Source organism: Rhincodon typus, chromosome 7, assembly GCF_021869965.1.
Source record: "Rhincodon typus isolate 14 chromosome 7, sRhiTyp1.1, whole genome shotgun sequence".
NCBI classification, from domain to species: domain Eukaryota; kingdom Metazoa; phylum Chordata; class Chondrichthyes; order Orectolobiformes; family Rhincodontidae; genus Rhincodon; species Rhincodon typus.
Window position 1 is genome coordinate 53,481,873 of NC_063338.1, and position 20,039 is coordinate 53,501,911.

At 40.9% G+C, this 20,039-nt stretch overlaps 1 protein-coding gene across 2 annotated transcripts in view; it reads left to right on the forward strand.

Moving 5' to 3' along the window:
- Positions 1 to 20,039, forward strand: part of c7h7orf57 (chromosome 7 C7orf57 homolog) — a 66,961-nt gene that overhangs the window by 20,872 nt on the left and 26,050 nt on the right. For both annotated transcript variants that reach the window (XM_048599339.1, XM_048599340.1), the window contains exons 3-5: positions 5,904 to 6,086; positions 10,586 to 10,685; positions 17,172 to 17,328. In XM_048599339.1, coding sequence (XP_048455296.1) covers positions 5,904 to 6,086; positions 10,586 to 10,685; positions 17,172 to 17,328 — 440 coding nt within the window. The remainder of the gene's footprint in view (positions 1 to 5,903; positions 6,087 to 10,585; positions 10,686 to 17,171; positions 17,329 to 20,039) is intronic.

Consider the following 20,039-nt stretch of genomic DNA (forward strand, 5'->3'; position numbering starts at 1 on the left):
AAGAACTTTCCACGCATATCTCCCTTAAACTTTTCCCCTCTCACCTTGAAATCGTGACCCCCAGTAATTGAGTCCCCGACTCTGGGAAAAAGCTTTTGCTATCCACCCTGTCTATACCTGTCATGATTTTGTAGACCTCAATCAGGTCCCCCCTCAACCTCCGTCTTTGTAATGTAAATAATTCTAATCTACTCAACCTCTCTTCATAGCTAGCGACCTTCATACCAGGCAATATCCTGGTGAACCTCCTCTGCACCCTCTCCAAAGCATCCACATCCTTTTGGTAATGTGGCGACCAGAACTGTATGCAGTATTCCAAATGTGGTCGAACCAAAGTCCTATACAACTGTAACATGACCTGCCAACTCTTGTACTCAATACCCCGTCCGATGAATGAAAGCATGCTGTATGCCTTCTTGACCACTCTATCGACCTGCGTTGCCACCTTCAGGGTACAATGGACATGAACACCCAGATCTCTCTGTACGTCAGTTTTCCCCAGGGCTTTTCCATTTACCACATAGTTCGCTCTTGAATTGGATCTTCCAAAATGCATCACCTCGCATTTGCCTGGATTGAACTCCATCTGCCATTTCTCCACCCAACTCTCCAATCTATCTATATTCTGCTGCATTCTCCTACAGTCCCCTTCACTATCTGCTACTCCACCAATCTTATTGTCATCTGCACACTTGCTAATCAGACATCTATACCTTCCTCCAGATCATTTATGTATATCACAAACAACAGTGGTCCCAACACGGATCCCTGTGGAACGCGACTGGTCACAGTTCTCCATTTTGAGAAACTCCCTTCCACTACAACTCTCTGCCTCCTGTTGTCCAGCCAGTTCTCTATCCATCTAGCTAGTACACCCTGGACCCCATGCGACTTCACTTTCTCCATCAGCCTACCATGGGGAACCTTATCAAACCTTATCAAAAATAATAAGGACATAGGCTGAATTTACTTATGCAGTTTAGTGGACTACCACTATAGTTTTGTCAAAAGTCCACATGAACAGTTGCAAACTCCACTGGAGTCCATCTGACAGTCATGACGGATTGTGATCCTGATGCAAACAGCAATTCAGGGCCATCGCATGTGAGACATTGAACCATATAAACCATATAAACCATGAAAATTACCTGGTTGATTCATGAGATATTAGGAACTGCAGGTGCTGGAGAATCTGAGACAACAAGGTGCAGAGCTGGATGAACACAGCAGGCCAAGCAGCATCATAGGAGCAGGAAGGGTCTAGGCCTGAAACATCAGCCTTCCTGCTCCTATGATGCTGCTTGGCCTGCTGTGTTCATCCAGCTCTGCACGTGGTTGATTCATGATCTGTGCTGACTTAGCTGATAGCAAACGAAAGGTTGATAATGAGGTGATTAACTTTCTTTTTAGGGAAAGAAAACATTTGTTCTTCCTAGAAGGAAGGTAACATTAAAACTGGGGAATGAGACATACTGGTCCCATATTGTATACTTCCAATGTAGGACGAGAATGACCAGCATGTTCATTTCCAAGTATTGTTGTTGTTTATTTAAACTGATTTTTTCCTCTGCACTATTCTTTGGATTCTGCTCAAGTCTGTGGGAGAATAAGATTGTAGCCTCCATGGTTAACTAACCTCCCTGTGCGTGATCTTCTTAAATATTTCTTGGACGAGTTTCCAGATGGCATTTACTGTACAGGTGGATACCAGTACCTTGAATAAAGGTGAAACTAGAGGATTTTTTTTAATACAAACTTAATGTTCCACAGCTATTTATAAAATATCCATTTATGGGATTGGACTTAAATGTTTTATCATTTATTTTCTGAGTTTTTAGTGGTTAGTTGGTCTCTAAATTTTACAGGATTTTACAAGGCACTTCAGTACTAATCCCCCCAAACTATAAAGTTAGGGGGAATCCAATCACAATCTTAATGGCTGCCCTGCAGCAATTTAACGCTGGCGCTGGGAACAGTGATAATTTTTTAAAATCAAGACTACTTTCCCTTTCTCAAAACGATGACCTGGCTCAGAAAGAGCTATCAATCAATTGCTTGGCTGTGAATTCTGCAGTCCCATTGCTTGAACTACAAGTAGTCCAACTATATTGAGAAGCCCAGGTTAATCTGGGAACAGTGGTCTTGACACTGTGAGTGAGAGAGAGGTGAGGTACTGAGTTCAAGAATCCAGGGACAGTGGGTGGTGGTTACTTTCCCACAACAGGTACCTCCAAGAGACCCAAGATGAGGCAAAAGTAATTTCCCCACCTTGTTCAACACCATGTCACACAACTAAACCTTCTGGGCTTCCTATAGCATTGGCTTCCACCCATATCAGTTGGGTGAGCCCTTTAAGTGGGCCGTGATTGGCCAAGCACAGCCAAGCTTCCCAATGCCACCCCACCTCTTATACAATTTCAGACATGTTGGTTGGGTGGGCAGGTTGCAGGAAGCCATCTGCTGGATTTTACGTGCCCTGCCAGCTTTAAACCTGCCAGCAAGGGAGCATAAAAAGCATAAAGCCAAGTCGTAAGGGAATCAGGGAATATGAGAATAGGGCAGGGAAGTGGAGTCATGATAGAAGATCATAACTGATCTTATTAAATAGCAAAGCAGGCTTAAAGGGCTATTACTCATCTTCTTCCCTTAAGTCCTATGTTCATATATTCTGATATCATTGATACATTATTGGCTCAAAGTACAAAAGTAGTTTCCAAATTGATAAATTTTAAAATATTTTGAAGTTTACTCAGAAATTTCTACGATGGATATTTTCTGTTAAATAATAGGTAGCGTGTTCAATCTTTGACGATATGCTGACTGTGCATGCATTTAGTTGTGTCAGTGCCTAGATTGTTCCAGAAGGAAGGTATTGTGTCTGACCGCAAGCCTATAAAAATGATTGTGAGAGAGTGTGTATTGTTCACTGGTCATTTGGTGAGGCTTATACATTAGTCAGTAGGATTTAGAACAGAGCTACAGAATTTCATGAGTACAAGAATTTTTCAGTATCCAAAATGAAACTCTCATCCCTATGATTACTAAATAATCCAGCCATGTCTCATCAATTTAAAAACATTGCAGATTCAGAACAAAAAATCTATATTTAGCAATTTGAAGAGCTTGCATATAATAACTTGGGTCTTCTCAACCGTGCCTTTATTCAATGATTTTATCCACTTTGTTTATGCTGACACTCAGTAATATAATTGATATTTAACAGTTTGTGAACCAAGCAGATCTATTAATGCTTTTATAGCTCCCCGTTTCCTTTAGTTACAAGGGTTGAAGATAAAACGAGAAAGTGCTAGAATACGACTCTTAAGAACTGAAGGAGTGTTGACATTCTGGATGTTGACGAAATGCCAGATTATTACAGGAGGCCAATTCTTTTTCACCACTCATACTAGCTCATGTCATAAATGTAGCACAAAAATTGGGAGGGCTTTCAATGAGACAGTAGTTTGTTCAGACAATTAACGTAAAGAAAAGGCGGTACTAAATGGGTGGAGAGATGAAATATATTGGGAGGAAATGAATGATATAAAAACAGGCAGGAATCAGGTCACAACATGGTGGCTTTTAGAAAATATTGATATACACTCCAATTACTACCTCAACAAAATCTTTCACTGAAATGGATCCAAGCTAAGGATCATCAGGCGCCATTTCTGCCACCTCCAGCAAGATGCCACCACCAGACACATATTTCCCTCCCCTCCTTTGTCCGCCTTCCTCAGGGACCGTTCCCTCCGGGACACCCTGGTCCACACTTCCTTCACCCCCAACACCTCCCCACAGCCCTATGGCACCTTCCCCTGTAACTGGTGAAGGTGCAACACCTGCCCATTTACCTCCTCCTTCCCCAGTATCCAAGGGCCCAAACATACCTTCCAGGTGAAGCAACACTTCACCTGCACTTCTTCCCCTCCTCCCACCCCAAGCCGCACCTCCATCTCCTACCGACCAACCTCATCCCGCCCCCTTGACCTGTCCGTCCTCCCTGGACTGACCTATCCCCTTCCTAACTCCCTACCTACACTCACCTTTCCTGGCCCCATCCCCGCCTCTTCGACCTGTTTGTTTCCTCTCCACCTATCCTCTCCTCTATCCCTCTTCTATCCGCCTCCCACTCTCTCCCTATTTATTTCAAAACCCCCTTCCCCTCCCCCTTTTCTGATGAAGGGTCTCGGCCCGAAACGTCAGCCTCTCTGCTCCTATGATGCTGCTTGGCCTGCTGTGTTCATCCAGCCCTGCACCTTGTTGTCTCGGATTCTCCAGCATCTGCAGTTCCTACTATCCCAGAATCTAGTCTACTTCATTCGCTGCTCACAATGTGGTCTCCTCTACATTGAGGAAATGAAGCTTAGACTTGGCGACCACTTCACAGAACATCAACGCTCTGCTTCCAAAAAAGACCCTGAACTACCTGTCGCCTGCCACTTCAATGCACCACCTTGCTCTGGATTCACTACTGAGTTCAATAATTTTAGGGCCTAAACTCTCCCATGTCCCAGCCCCCTACCCCACACACCAGGCCTTGTTACCACATAGCCTGCCATTACACACCCCCTGTTGTTAGTCACTAACAGTCCCCATTAACAACTACTCACCCTCCCAGCCTGATCGTTAGCAACTCCTTTGTCTGTCCAACTGTCTTTCTCTCTCTTTGGGCTCTATCCTATCGTTTACTCCCTACCCCACCCACCTCCCTATTTTCTGCATATAAACTGACATTTTCCCAGCCACCATCAGTTTTGAGGAAGGGTCACCGGACCCGAAACGTTAACTCTGTTTTCTCCTTCACAGATGCTGCCAGACCTGCTGAGCTTTTCCGGCAACTTTGTTTTTGTTCCTGATTTACAGCATCCACAGTTCTTTCGGTTTTTATTTGGATCTAAGCTAAGTCAGCATCTGTTTAGAATAATTAGTAAGTCATTGCCATCTATGCTTACCATTAACTTCCATTTGTATTCCTATTCTATAGGAAATGAATTGCTCTATATCCATTTGAAGCCCTTTGGGGCTTTATCCAAGTAATCAATTTAAAAGTGGCAGGGATAGGTGAGAACCAGTAAGTGCTGGGAATAGCACCTGTGGTAGAACATCCAATTTTATGAGCCTCTCCAACTGCCAACCTTCCCCAAATACTCTTGTGGTCCTGGCTTATGTATTGCAGAATGGGGTGGGAAATATATAGGGTGCAGCTGTGCTACTTTTCTCTTTTCTGCTTCCATTTCTAGTATTTTCCATTACTAGAAATGATCTGACAAAGGCATTGAATACATGAGCCTAAATATGGGCTGGTATTCAAAGGCTTGTCTCTAAAAATAACATGCTGTCTTATGTGTCGTCTGTTAATTCCCTGCAAAACTGGGATCATTGAACCCTATGCTCTCTTAGCATCCAACACTAGAATGGCACATAGTGAGGATAGGCTGTTTTCTACAGGGTGAGCACAGAGTTACTCCTCAGTGCACAAAATTAACTTGTAAAAACTAAGTGTTCGCTGCTTTTTCCTTGCCAGCAGGCAATATCTTTAAATGCAGTGATACACAACTGACACCCCTTCAAAGTTATTCTCTCCTTTTCCATAATATACTTTCTAATGCAGACCATGAATTAAATTACCATGACATTAGCAAATTGACTGGAATCCAGCTGGACTTTTGGGTGGGCGGATTAAGATTGAACTGAGATTTTGCCAAGGCAGAAAGTCCTAGCCTAAGTGACAGCAGGCATGCCAGCTGTGTCTAAGCTGGTATTCAGGGAAATTTATGGTTAACTTAATTTAGTTTTGATACATTGCTATTAATTAAGAAACCTGAAGTAAAATAACCGATGCAGATGTTAGTAGTATTAGTGTGCTTTGTTGAGGTTTTAAATTCATCTTTTTGTCACAGAGCAATTTAAAACTACCTTAAACTTAAAAGAAGGAAATTGTAACAGTAAACAACGGGAAACCTCACTGATCCCTGGCCTTGGCTACATGACAACTGGAGAGGAAAGATTCCGAGGACGGCGTAATGCTGTTTTGGATTCTGATTCAGATTACGTGAAGTTGGCAAAACGAGGAGGTGTTCCAGGTAAGTCCAAGGGCAGCTAAAAAAAAATACAGGTGGGTGAAACTCAAATCTCACATACAACTGTATGAATTAGGAGCAGGGGTCGGCCACTTGACCCCTCAAGCCTGCTTTGCCATCCAATAAGATCACAGCTGATTTGATTACTTAATTTTTCCATCTACTCCAGTTACATTTCACCTCTTTGCTTTTCAATAATCATCTACCTCTGCCTTAAAGGTACACGGACTTTGTTTTCACTGCCTTTCAAAGAACTCCAAAGGTCCCTCACATATATTAAATGCACAGCCCGTGATTTTTTTAAACAGTGAACTCTAGAAGTAATTTCTCCCAAAAGATGAAACTCTATTTCCATATCCACCTTTTCAAGACCCCTCAGGATCTTATGTTTCAATCAAGGGGATTCTATCTATCTAAGTTACCTCTTGCCCTTCCAAGCTCCAGTGGATATAAGCCTAGCCTTTCTAACCTTTCTTCTTAGGACAACCCACCCATTCCAGAAATTCATTGAGTAAGCTTTCTCTGAGTTGCTTCCAATGCATTGACATCCATCCTGAAATAAGACTAATACTTCAGTGTTGGCCAACTGTATTTCTATGGCATTAGTTGATGGTTGCTTAAATATTTTGAAGGGAGATAGCAAAGTTTAGGACATATGTAGCATGAACAGCTTCATTCTTGCAATGTATACACTCTTGAAATGCATTGCTTTAAATAAAATGCCCTTGAACTGTCATAGTCCTTATAGGAGGAAATGCCAGGTGCCAGATTGTTTTTGAGTAAAATAAGGCATTTCAGTGTCTGCAGAGGTTGCTTGATGCAGAATCAAGGTGCCCTAATATTCGGATGCTGAAAGAGAAAGAGAATAATCAGTAAGGCGCAAAGTGAAGGCCACTGAAGTCATCAGATCTAAAATAACTAGTTCCCCGGAAGGTTCCCAAATGTATTGTTTGAAGAAAATGTCCTTAATTTAGGCTATGAACTCATCTTTCAGGCTACTTTTGTCAATTTTTTTGGTCCAATCTATGTGAAGGTTCAAAGCTGCCACAATATTGCAGTGCCTTTCTTCCAATTTCAAATTATTTCTTGATTTATACTCTACCCTACTGTGTAACTGCTCAGAGAACATATAAACCCCTTCCACCAGAGACCTTTTGTTACTTTATGTCTCTGCCCAAACTGATTTTATATTTTCACCCTCTAAACCATAATTACTTTCACCAACTGCACCGATTTTGTCCTTTACTAGCAGAAATACTGCAAGCACCTTTCCTTTCTTTCTGTTCTTCCAGAATATAAAATACTTTCTTACTTCCACCAACTTGGATGGCTTCCTGCTCCAGAGTGCTTTTGACAGTTTGTTCATCCTCCCTGCAGCCTCTTCTGTCATCTACACAAGTTATAAGGTTCTTGACCCTGTTGGATAGTTGCAAGGACTGAGGGTCCACCATTGCTGCCTTTGGATCCCCATACATACATCATATCCACATCTCCTATCCTTAACTGATAAAGGGTATGTCTGCTTCCTGGAACAAAGTGGAACAAAGTAACTTTACCTTCCCTGATGCATCATAGTGTAAAAGAAGCAGACTCTAACTATCAGAGTCAAAGTTTCTCAAGCTGCAGGAATGTAATGTAGTTGCCATGAACCACATTACTGCTGGCTATATATATTAATGGTTCTGAATTGGTTAATATTGAACTCAATGAGGAATTGAGAAGTCCGGCTTTAGGCTCTGCTGGATGTGTCAAGATATGATATATCTGGCTCCTCATATTCTTAGTATTATGTCTAACTAACTAATATAAACTGTACGCATAACTATCATGTAATAAACTGCATTTTGTTAAGACAAGTGCCTTTTCTTGTTAAGACCTACTAGCAGTACATCCTCTGCCACTGTTAACTGAAAAGCCCTTGATAGAAAGTATAGGACAGGAATTGCGGGGGGAGGGGGGCACTTGCAGCACAATGGTAGTGTCACTATCTTTGAGCCAGGAGCCCTGAATCAAGTCCCACCTGTCCAGAAATATATAGTAACATCTCTGAACAGGTTGATTCAAAAATATCTAGAAAGTAGGATTATGGAAGGCTCCGGGGAACCAGGGACAGCATATTGGAGTTCTTCTGTGGGCTCTTGTGGTGCAGTGTTAATGTACCTACCTCTGGGCCAAAAAGGCCCAGGATCAAGTTTCATCTGCCCCAGAGATGTGTAATAACATGTCTGAACAGCTTGATTAAAAATATCTAGAAAGGAAAATTGATGCAGTATTCTACCCCAACCTTTAGTTGGTTTCACAAACCATGTCCACCAGCATTTACATGCTCTAACTACAACATATCACCTCACTTATTGCTTAATTTAACTAATTAGCTGACCAATATAAGTTTATTTTAATGGGAATTGGACCAATGACCTAATCAGACTATGGTCAGCTTTATCTTTTTTTCTTATCTGTTTACACCCAGAAGTGCTATCACACACAACTGAGTGATTTTCCCACCATCAAATCACCGTGATTTTTATTTGTCTTTCTGCTCAGCACTATTGGTAATCACCCACGTAGCCAATTTACAAGCAAAGCCCATTATAGGCAATATGAACACTAATTCAAGGTTAAAAACATAATTTACACCTCTTCAGTTGTTACACCAAGTTGTTTAACAATTAAACTTTAAATTTAATACTTATATCTTCCCAGTACTGATATGAAATGCTGCTTGCATTTAGAAGAATAAAATCAAATAACTATCTGCTAACTAAAGCCTTGAACACTCACATCTCCTGGAGACTGAAAAAATGGAGAGTGAAAGCAGGACCTGCTTCACCTTTGCACCAAAACTCCAACCTGTACCAAATTCTGAAGTTAATACACATACCTCATTGACTCAAGCCTCATCACATTTTATGTAAGAGCAAAATCTGCCTACTTTTATCAAGCACTGATGACTCATAATGAAATTCCAACTGCGAGGGAAGCTTCCTGATAGAGTCAGTAACACTTTGAATTGTTTAATGTATAACTGCTACTGGCTGGTAGTTTCTGCAAATGAGCCTCCTTAAGTAGTTTATAGTTTTCCAGGAGAGTCTAGGGCTTCCGTGGCACAGTGGTAATGTCCCTACCTCTGAGCCAGGAGGCCCAGATTAAAGTCTCATCTGCTCCAGAACTATGCAATAGCTTCTTTGAACAAATTAATGACAAAACATCTCTAAAGCAGATGTCTTGCGGCATAGTGGTAGTCCAACTTCTGAGCCAGGACACCTAGGTTCAAGTCCTACTTGTTCGAGAGGTGTGTCATAACATGCCTAGACAGACTGATTTTTTAAAATATATTTAAGGCAGAGGCTGGAGGACTCAAGTGGCACAGTGATAGTATTCTGCCTCTGTACCAGCAGACTGAGGTCCAAGTCCCACCTACTTCAGAGATGTATCATAAAGCATTTTAATAGGTTGGTTTAAAAAAATCAAACATCCTTGACCATATCTGTGAGAGACACAAATTTTCTAAGGCAGAATGTGACATCTAATCAAAATTATAATTGGGAAAACGCCACTAGAGAAATTTCCATCTGCATCAAATTCAAAAGTTAGTCCGTGCCTCATTGCATTAAAGCCTCGTCACATTTTGTGGAATAACAAATCTATTCACTTTTATAGTGGGCTGATGATATCCTTAAAAACTTGCATTATTTTTATGTTCATTTTCACAGGATGTAGGAGTCACTAGCAAGGCCAGTATTTGTGCCCTTCCCTAATTGGCCCTGAGAAGGTAAGCTGCCTTCTCAAAACAGTACGCTGTTGGTACATCCATAGTGCTGTCAGGGAGATAGTTCTGGGATTTTCACCCAGTGCTACATTCCAAAGTCAGAATGGTGTGTGGCTTGGAGGGGACCGTGCAGATAGTGTTGTGCTCGTACATCCATTGCCCTTGTCCTTTTAGGTGATATAGGTTGCGTGTTTCAAAGGTGCTGATGAAGGAGTCTCAATAGGTTCCGGCAGTGCAACTAGTAGATAATACATAGCTCTGCCACTATGCGTCAGTAGTGGAATAAATGAATGTTTAATATTCCAAGTCGGCATCTGATGATTAATCTTAATTATAGCTTCAGAAAAAAAATACCAGAACCTGCACCAAATTCCCAAGTTGGCACTCATACATTGTAGCAGTCCAGCCTCATCAACCCTTGCACTTCCACACATGGCCTTTGAAAAACTGCAGCGGAATTAAATTTTCTATCTGCTCCAAAGTCAGTAAATCTGTCAGGAGCAGCACTACCAGTCAAAGAAAAAGCTGCTATGAAATGAGGTGACGAGGAAGAATTGTGAATAAATTAACTGCAAATTCACATTGCTAGTGGTATTATTGATCTACTATAACCAAGCACTGGGCAAAGAATTTAGCCCACTTTTTGTAACATTTTATTATTGATCATTTAGCAACAGCAACGCAGGGAAATGTCTAGAGATGGGTTAAAAACATTTTTATTTGTTTTGCTAAGATCTACTAACTTTCGGTGGATTGTCCCCAAAATCAACATGTATTCCCCTCAAGAGACCTGAATGGTTGACACCTGAATCTTCACTGCAAGAAAACAATCAGTAAGTAAACTTCAAATTCTGTGTGTGCCTGGCAGCAGAAACAATTGACCGAGTCATCTGAGAGTTGTCATTCCCCATTGGAATGTCATTCTGATACTACTTCTTTACTGTATGACATTTCTGGCTGGAACTTCTGAACCTATTCAGAAGTGTGGAGTGGACTTTCATGAGAGTCATTCTTCCTAGAACAGGAGAATCAAGGATGGGGAAAGAGAAACCGCTAGCCCTAGTTGCTGTATTCTGGTAATTCTTCATTTACTAACACATTGAAAGGTTTTGGGACATTTATAAAAAAGTTTTTCAGTTTGTTAGTGAATGAGTGTGAGTGAGGCAAGTGGATAAGTGGGTTAGAATGGCAGGGGGATCATATGGCAGTGTTGGTAGGATGGTAGGTTGGTAGGTGGATAGGATGGCAAGTGGTACTGTGAGCAAGCTGACAGGATGGTTAGGTTGCCTGCCAGGCAGGGTGATAAGTGTGTAGGGTGCAGGCTGGGTCAGGTTGCAGTGTGACAGAGGCATAGTGGTAGGTTAGTGATGTCACGTCTTGGAGGAATATGACCTGGGGGGACCAGGGGAGTCAAGGAGGAGTTGGAGGTTAGGGGTGGGGTCAGTTGTAAGGCCTACCCAATAGTTCATAGTGACTCACTGAACAAAAACTAAAAGCACTGCAGATGTTGGAAATCAGTAGTGACTCTCCACTAGTGGTTGGGTTCTTTATTCTCTCCTAATAATGCAATACTCTTAAGAACTGTAACTGTATTTGGATCTGGTTTATGCTTTTGTATTTTCTGTGGGTTGTCACAGTCTGCATTCCAAACCAAACTGACATTTGTTGCAAGATTGTTCAGAGCTGCTGCAGCAGACAGTATTAGAGATGTAAACAGAGCTTTTAGTAATCGAAAAATAATTTATAGCCTAAAGGTTCTCATTCAGTCCTTATATGCACAGATATACACGTGGCAGGCAGTTTAGTTCAGGTCCATTTTTGTCAAAGGTGCTGTGAGTAATTGATGTGTCATCTGTGTTCCTTCACTTAAAGTTATCATTGGAAGTTGTATTTCATTGATTTGTACTCCACCTCCTAAATTCTAATAAGGAACAACTTATGGCCTAGAGTTTTTGACTTCGCATATGAGGTTGTAGCTGCAAGGAGAAGGAATGGCCTAGATATCTGACAAAATTGATTTTGTTAGTTTCCAGTAGCAAAGATAAACTTCAGGCAATTTTAATACCCTCTAGCTATTGGAAATAAGGGAGATTAAATTGGATGAGTGACTCACTCTCTGGTGTCTGACATAATCCCGTTGTTTTCTGTTGAGAAACTCACCAGTGAAGATAAAAGCTGACAAATCCACAAAATAAGTGCCTTTTCCAACACCCATTCTAGGCCAGGAAGAGCAATTGACAAGAAATCTGACAGGATCCTGCTTCGAAAAAACAATACTGCAGATGCTGGAGATCTGAAATAAAAATAGAAATTGCTGGAGAAGCTTAGCAAGTCTGACAACATCTGTGGAGAGAAACAGAGTTACCAATTCAAGTCCAAAATTCCTCTTCTTTGGAACTCTTGTCCTGCTTTATGTGGACTGATGAGGGTCTGAGGACATTGTGACCCTCCTGCTACAATTTTAACTGGTGTCTGAATGGGAAAGCTGATGGTAAGAGGAATATGTTGAGGCTAGTGAGTGACAGGAAGTCATAACTGTACTCCTGTGTTCTAGATTCCCTGGTCAACATCCCTGATATTGTCTCATTGTTATCATAACTTCTTCTGCACCTACTAATAAGGAATCAATGTTTACTTTATCTGCTCTCTTTTGTATATATTTCTTAAAGCTCTTCACAATCTGCTTTTATATTCCTGACTAGTTTATCTTCATTCTAATGTTGTTCCATTTTATCATCTTTGTAGTCACTCTTTCCTGATTTCAAACACTGTCCCAGTAATCTGTGTTTTTTTGTGATGGACAAATTTCTCCCTGCAGGAGATGATACGAATACAGCCTAAGAACTTTGGTGAGGGGTCAGATGAGATCAAGTTCTTCCATAAGTGTGACACATGAAGTTGTTCCTTGCCGATGGTGTGGGATGATCTTGTTTCCAAGAATGGCATCTACTTTGGAACTTCCGAAGGCACATGTCATTGTGGTGAACTCCTGACCGCAGCCTGCATTGTCATTTATATTGATTGTCAGCTAGAATTTCCCACTTATCATGGTTGATGTGAAGGTGCTCATATAACTTTTAATAACATCCCTGAATCCGAGTTTTGGTCTTCTTGTGGTTTCTTGACACAAATCTCCCAATGTAGCATACCCTTGGGATATATAGACATCTTCAATTCTGTGCACATGCCCAAGCCAGCAAAACCTTCTTTGCTTAATTAGTGTTAGTATTCTTGGCATCTTTACTATCCATTTGCGATTTTGCCTTTCCATGTGATGTTCAGGATACATCTCAGGCACCAGAGATGGAAATTATTTAGCCTTCTCTTTAGGGATTTAAGTTACCATGCAGCAATGTGGTGAGGATGCAGGCCTTATAGATAAGTGACAAAAAGGTCTAGGCCCGAAACGTCAGCCTTTCTGCTCCTATGATGCCGCTTGGCCTGCTGTGTTCATCCAGCTCTACACCTTGTTGTCTCGGATTCTCCAGCATCTGCAGTTCCTGCTATCCCTTATAGATAAGTACCTGGTCCTGCCCGTCAGCTTTTTGCTTCTCTGTGACCATTTTCTTAGCCAGCTAAAGTTGGTCACTACCTTTGAAATGGTTGTATTGATCTCTTTGTCAAGAGACAGGCTGTCTGTCACCCTATACTAGTGTAGTCTCTGAATCATCAAGCTTGCTACACATGTATTCACGTGGAATCCCAATTAACAATATGTCCTGCATGCGATTAATCACAATGGATATGCAATTAACAGCAGGTCAAATGTACCCAGCCCAATTAAACAATTCATTCCTTTCCTAACGCTGGTGTCAGTACCCTGTGAAGCCAAATCACTTTTTCCTCACAATACTCTTTGAGCTACACATTTAATTCTTTCCTATTTGCTTGACCTGATATTATTTTGCACATGGTTCAGATAATATTCTAGAAATTATCCTTGAGCTTTTATTTCTGAATTCCAAACAAAATTCCTCCAACTATGTCTGTCGACCTCATTCTATGTTGTTAATTTCAAACAAAGACCACCAGAACTGGATCCTCTATCTCTCAATCAAAGTTCTTCCCTCCCATTGAAGAAAGGGCCTGAACACATGCACCTGGCAGACAGGCAACCTTCAGAACCCCTGGTCTTAGCTGCAGAGAATAGGACCTATTTCCCGGACTATTCTGTCCCCTAACACCAGCACTTGCATTATACTCCTCCCACTTGAGCTTGGGCTCCTGCATAATAGTACTGTGGTCAGTTTGCCCTTCCACCCTGCAGTCCTTGTTCTCATCCATACAGGCAGCAGACCACTTGTATCTAATAAAACAACAGGAACAGGGCTCCTTCATCACCACATCATTCATCCCCATAATTGCCAAACCACTTGCTCAATTGATAATTTCATAAATTGGTTTATCTGGTTTATTAATTAAGTAAATAGTAAGTTTCAGATTGACATACTTTGCTAACTTAAAGAGCAAAAACAAACCTGAAATGTTCACCAACAACTACCTACCTGCTGTCCTGTGACACATGATATCTGCTGCTATAAAAAGGCCATAGGCATATATTCAGAATGTTAGGAATGCATTCTCCATGCAGAAGTCTTTAACTTGATCGTTGTGTGGGGCAAGGGTTGGTATTGAAATCTTTTTCTCCACAACCTGGCATCTCTTAGAGTACTAGTTCAGCTTCAGGAAGGCCATATTATGTGAAACAAGACAGAAACTGCTGGAGAAACTCAGCAGATCAGGCAGAATCTGTGGAGAGAAAGAAGACTTAACATTTTGAGCCTAGTGACCTTGGGGAAGGGAAGAAATAAGTGGGTAAGTGGAGCTGAAGCCCATAGAGAGAAAAAGACAACATTAATCAGACAAAGGGATGGATGATAATAAGTCAGGGGAGGAGGAAAGCTGATAATGGGGAATATAAGTAGGTGAAAATGGGTTCGCTGTGCTGAAAGCAGCCAATATGGTGACAGGGCCTTGTGTATGGGGGTGGTTAAAGGATATGGAATGAGGTATTCAGGTTCTAAAATTATTGAAGTCAGAATTGAGGCCTGAAGGCTGCAGAGGACCACAATCTGAGGGTGAGAAATAGAAGGGAACGAACAGGCGTTCAGAAGCAGAGATTGAGAAACAGAGGGGCACAAACAGAGCAGGGTCACGAGTGAAAATTGAGATGCTGTTCTTCCAGCTTTGCGCTGAGCCTCCCTGCAGCAAACCTGAGACTGAAATAATAGCCATTGTATGTAATTGGATTTGTGATCTTACTATGTTAAATTAATAAATGGAACTATAGGATGATTTCAAAACAGGAGGTCATTTGGTGTAAGAGATAGTAAGAACTGCCGAATCTGGAGTCAGAGATAACACAGTGTGGAGCTGGAGGAACACCACAGGCGCCAGGCAGCATCAGGGGAACAGGAAAGTTGATGTTTTGGGTCGGGACTCTTCTTCAGAAGTCATTTGATCTAACTTGTCTTTGCTGGTTTTGTGAACAGAAACTCACTAGCAACTCACTTTCCCACCCATTTTCCCATAGTCCTGCAACTCGTTTCTCTTCAGGTACCTATCCAGTCCCATTTGAAAGCCTAAGTTTTATTTGTATCCACCCACTGCCAGGCAGTGCATTCCAGATGTGAATCACTTGCTGTGAAAAAAAAAGTTTCCCTCGTGTCACCATTGTTTCTTTTGCCAATAATCTTAAATTTGTCATCACTGGCTCTTAACACTTCTGCCAATAGGAATAGTTTCTTTCCAGCTACTCTGTTCAGACCTGTCATAGTTCTGAATACATCTATCAAATCTCTTCTCAACTTCCTCTTTTCATAGGAAAACAGTCCAACCTTTCCAATCTTTCTACCTAAGAAATGTTCGTCATCACTAAAACATGTAAGTCTTTTCTGCATCCTCTGTAAAGCTTTCCTGTCCTTCCTAAATTGCAATGCCAAGATATGGACACAATATCCCTGTTGAGGCCACACAAATGGTTTGAAAGGTTCATCAAAACTTCCTTTCTTTTGTATTCTATGCCTCACATTCAATAGACAATAACATTGCTGAAGTATAAAGCCATAGAGATCTACAGCACAGAAAAAGGCCCTTCAGCCCATCAAGCCTATGATAGTCGAAAACAGCCACCAAACTGTACTGATCCCATTTTCCGGTACTTGGCCCATAGCCTTGTCCTCCTTGGCATTGCAAGTTTTTTTTATTCATTCACAGGATATGTGTGTCCCTGGCTAGGCAACATTTATTGCCCATCCCTAATTGCTCAGAGGGCAGTTAAGAGTCAACCGCATTGCTTTGGGTCTGAAGTCATATGTAGGCCAGACTAGGTAAGGATGGCAGTTTCCTTCCCTCAAGGACATTAGTGAACCAGATGGGTTTTCACAACAATCAGCAATGGATTCCTGGTAATTGTTAGATTCTTAATTCTAGATTTCTGTTTGTGAATTCAAATTCGTCCATCTGCAATGGCGGGATTCAAATCTGGGTCCCCAGAACATTACCTGGGTCTCTGGATTAACAGTCCAGTGATAATACCATTGGACCATTGCCTCCCCTTCTTAAATGTTATGAGGATTTCATAGTAGTGTGGAGTCACATATAGGCTGGATCAGGTATGGATGGCAGATTTTCTTCACTAAAGAAAATGAATGAACTCATCTAGATCCTTTTTAATGATAAGCCACTAGTTTCATGGCTAGCATTATGAAAATTGTTTTTTGTTTATCCCAGATTTACTTCATTAACTGAATTAAAATTGCTAGCTGCCATGGTGAGATTCAACTTTAAGCTTCAGGATCATTAGTCCAGACTGCTGGATTACTACTATAGTACTATGACAACTATGCTATTGTGCTCAATCATAAAATGAATTGTCATTTCTCTTTGCTCATCCATGACACCAGCATATTTAAGTTATTTATGAAAACACCCTGAAGAGTCAATTTCAAACAACATGATTTAATATTAGTAATCCCTACATTCTATTTCACCTCATAGATTTGCATATTTTTTAACATACTTTTCATAAACTGCCCCTTGGTTCTTCTTTCATTGAACAGTCTATAATCCATTAAGGATCGTCTTTTTATTTCTGTCTAAGAATCACCTCTGGACTTTTTCTGAAGGTAATCTGTGAACATCATTTGACATTTTTGACCATGTGACCTTTCACTAGTTAACATGTGGATGGGGATCAAGTTACTACTTTCATGACTTGTACCATTCATTGTATTGACTGTTCCAGAAGATAGTCTCAATGTAACTGCTGATGTTGGGAGTAATGCACAATGGTAATTACCATATTCTCTTTCTTACAGGACAGTGCAAATGAACCTTCCAGGTGACATGTCTAATGACAAAACTCAAGACATGTCAGAGAGTGAGAAGTATAAACCCTCCCCCACTCCCATCGAAACAACTGATACACATTTATGGGAGAAGGAAGAAATTCATGGTGACTCAGGAAACTGTAAGGTAAAACCTCAAAGCTCAAAGCCCAGATATTCATTACTCTGTTGAAAACCTGAGCCCCTGCCTGATGGATAGCTCCAGCTGATGATCTCAATTGTCAATTTCAGAATGTGTATTTATACAAATGCTTGTAGTTTCAGCTATTTAAACTTTAATTAATCTGGATGATCAACATTTTTATTACCTTGAAGTAAATAGACATTCTTTTCATATATGTGAAAATAATGAATGAATGACTTTATAAAGCCTTTTATTTTAGACATTCTAAGTCCATTGCTTGTATATACTCTATAATGGGTGAATGGGCATGGAGGTGCTCTTGCCTAGCATGGGGGTGTTATTCAACAGGAGTTAGGGAGAAAATTCTTCTCCTTTAGGTCAGAGAATTCTAATTTTACAGCAAGCAATATTCCCTTTTATGTTCAAAATCTACAAGAAAGCAACATATTTTCTTGTATCTATGCAGTTATGGACAAAAGAAACACACAGGCACTTATCTATTATTTGAGCTGTAGAAACTGTTTAAAACACCTATTCAAAAAGGCCATGATATATGCTTATCTACATCATTTGTGAGTTGTCCAAATAGGTAATCTTATGAAACATACAAGGTTCTGACAGGACTTGACGAGGTATTTGTTGAGAAGATATTGATACTACTGGGTAAATCTCGACTAGAAGACGTAGTTACAGAATAAGGGAACACTCATTTAAAGCTGAGATGCGAAGAAATTTCTTCTCCGAGAGGGTAATGAATGTCTGGAATTCTGTACCTCAGAGAATTGTGGAGGCTAGGTCAGTGAAAGTATTTAAAGAAGAGATATATGGATTTCTGATTTATTAGGGAGTTGAGGGCTATGAGGAGAAGTTGAGGCCTGGGGCACGTAAACCATGATCTTGTTGAATGTCTGGGGTGGCTTAAGGGTTTGAGTGGCCTACTGCCGCATCTTAGAGTCAGAGAGTCATACAGCACAGAAGAAACCCTTTGGCCCATCAAAGCTGTGCCAACCTATCCACACTAATCACACTTTCCAGCACTTGGCCCATAAACCTTGAATATTATGACATTTCAAGTGCTCACCCACTATTTCTTATATTCTTATTACAATGTTCCATCCTGGGCATAGTCTACATAGAGCCTTTTAAGTAGTCTGCCTCAGCCTCTAACAACTACTTTGGGTGCTTCAAACCCTCCTATCTGGATTGTCTGGCTGATTGCAGCAGACAACTCTCCCTCCCACAATAATGATGCCATTTCTTTCTCCTGAAGCAGGCTGGCCATGCTGAGAAATTTCATAATTCTTGTTACCTGACTCAAGGATGAAAATCCAGGCTGAAAAACTCCAAAGACTAACTGTTGCAAGATATAGAATATTGCTAGCTTGAATAAAGGAAATGTTGAAGGATGATTTTGATTCTATTTGTTCCATGGAAACAGGGTATTTACCCACTGGTATTCACCACTTTTTTCTATTCGCCTGCTTTTCTGAGCAAATACCAGGAACTCCAACCTAAACTCATCAGGGCTTTTCATCAGAAATACCGATCATACCCGGTCAGTCAGCAGGAATGGGATCCTGTACCAGAAAAGGCCATTATCAAGGCTTATATGTTCACTTTTATTGAGGGGCCAAGAGGAGCAGGAATGTTTCTTCAAGTTCCAGAAGAACGATTTAAACTGCTCCTGGATCAAGCTCTCCTCCTGCAAATTGGTGACTGACGATAACCTGTATCAGCCGAAATTCTGGTCCAGCCACCCAATGGCTGGATTTATAAAATTCATGACTCATTAAAAACTACTGTATGTAGAAGGAAAGGAAATAATGTTTAATTTCATGGATCCTCAGGGCCAAAGGATTTTATGGCCAATGAAATATTTTGAAGAATAATCAAATTGGTAAAGTAGAAAGCCACAACAATTTGCACACAGCAATAAGATAAATGCCTCATTAATTTGCATGAGTGATGTTGATTGGGAAATGAATGGTGACCAGGAAATCAGGAGAAGTCTTTCATGCTATTTTGAATTTTACCATGGAACTATAGATACTGACTCTACATGATCACATTTTCAACACATGAGAAGCACTAGCAGAACAATACTGACTGGTTTGAGGATAATATCACTGTGATGGAGCCTATAATGGAGCTAAGCAGTCCATTCTCATTCATTATAAAAGGGCTCTGAGTGAGAAGACCCTGAATGGCAGAACTGGATATCACATCCAGAGGCTTAGCTATTCTATTAACTTACCTGCCATGGGCAAGGCATCAATTTGTCTTCTTTCCTGGGTAACCATCTCACCATCAGATAATTTATTCCAGAGTCACAAATGTTATTGATTTGGAACAGTACTGAGGCAAAAAATAATTTACATTTTCATATCGTAGTCAGAGAACAAGAAGAATATTGTTCCCCATTAAGCCAATAGGGGTGCTCACTGTCTCATCATATGACTGATACTAATTGAATAAAATGATGAGCCAAGAGATCTCGGTGTCCATGTGCATAGATCACTGAAAGTTGCCACCCTAGTTGATAGGGTTGTTGAGAAGGCGTACGGTGTGTTAGGTTTTATTGGTAGAGGGATTGCGTTTCAGAGCCATGAGGTCATGTTGCAGCTGTACAAATCTCTGGTGCGGCTGCACTTGAAGTATTGCGTACAGTTCTGGTCACCGCATTGTAGGAAGGATGTGGAAGCATTGGAAAGGGT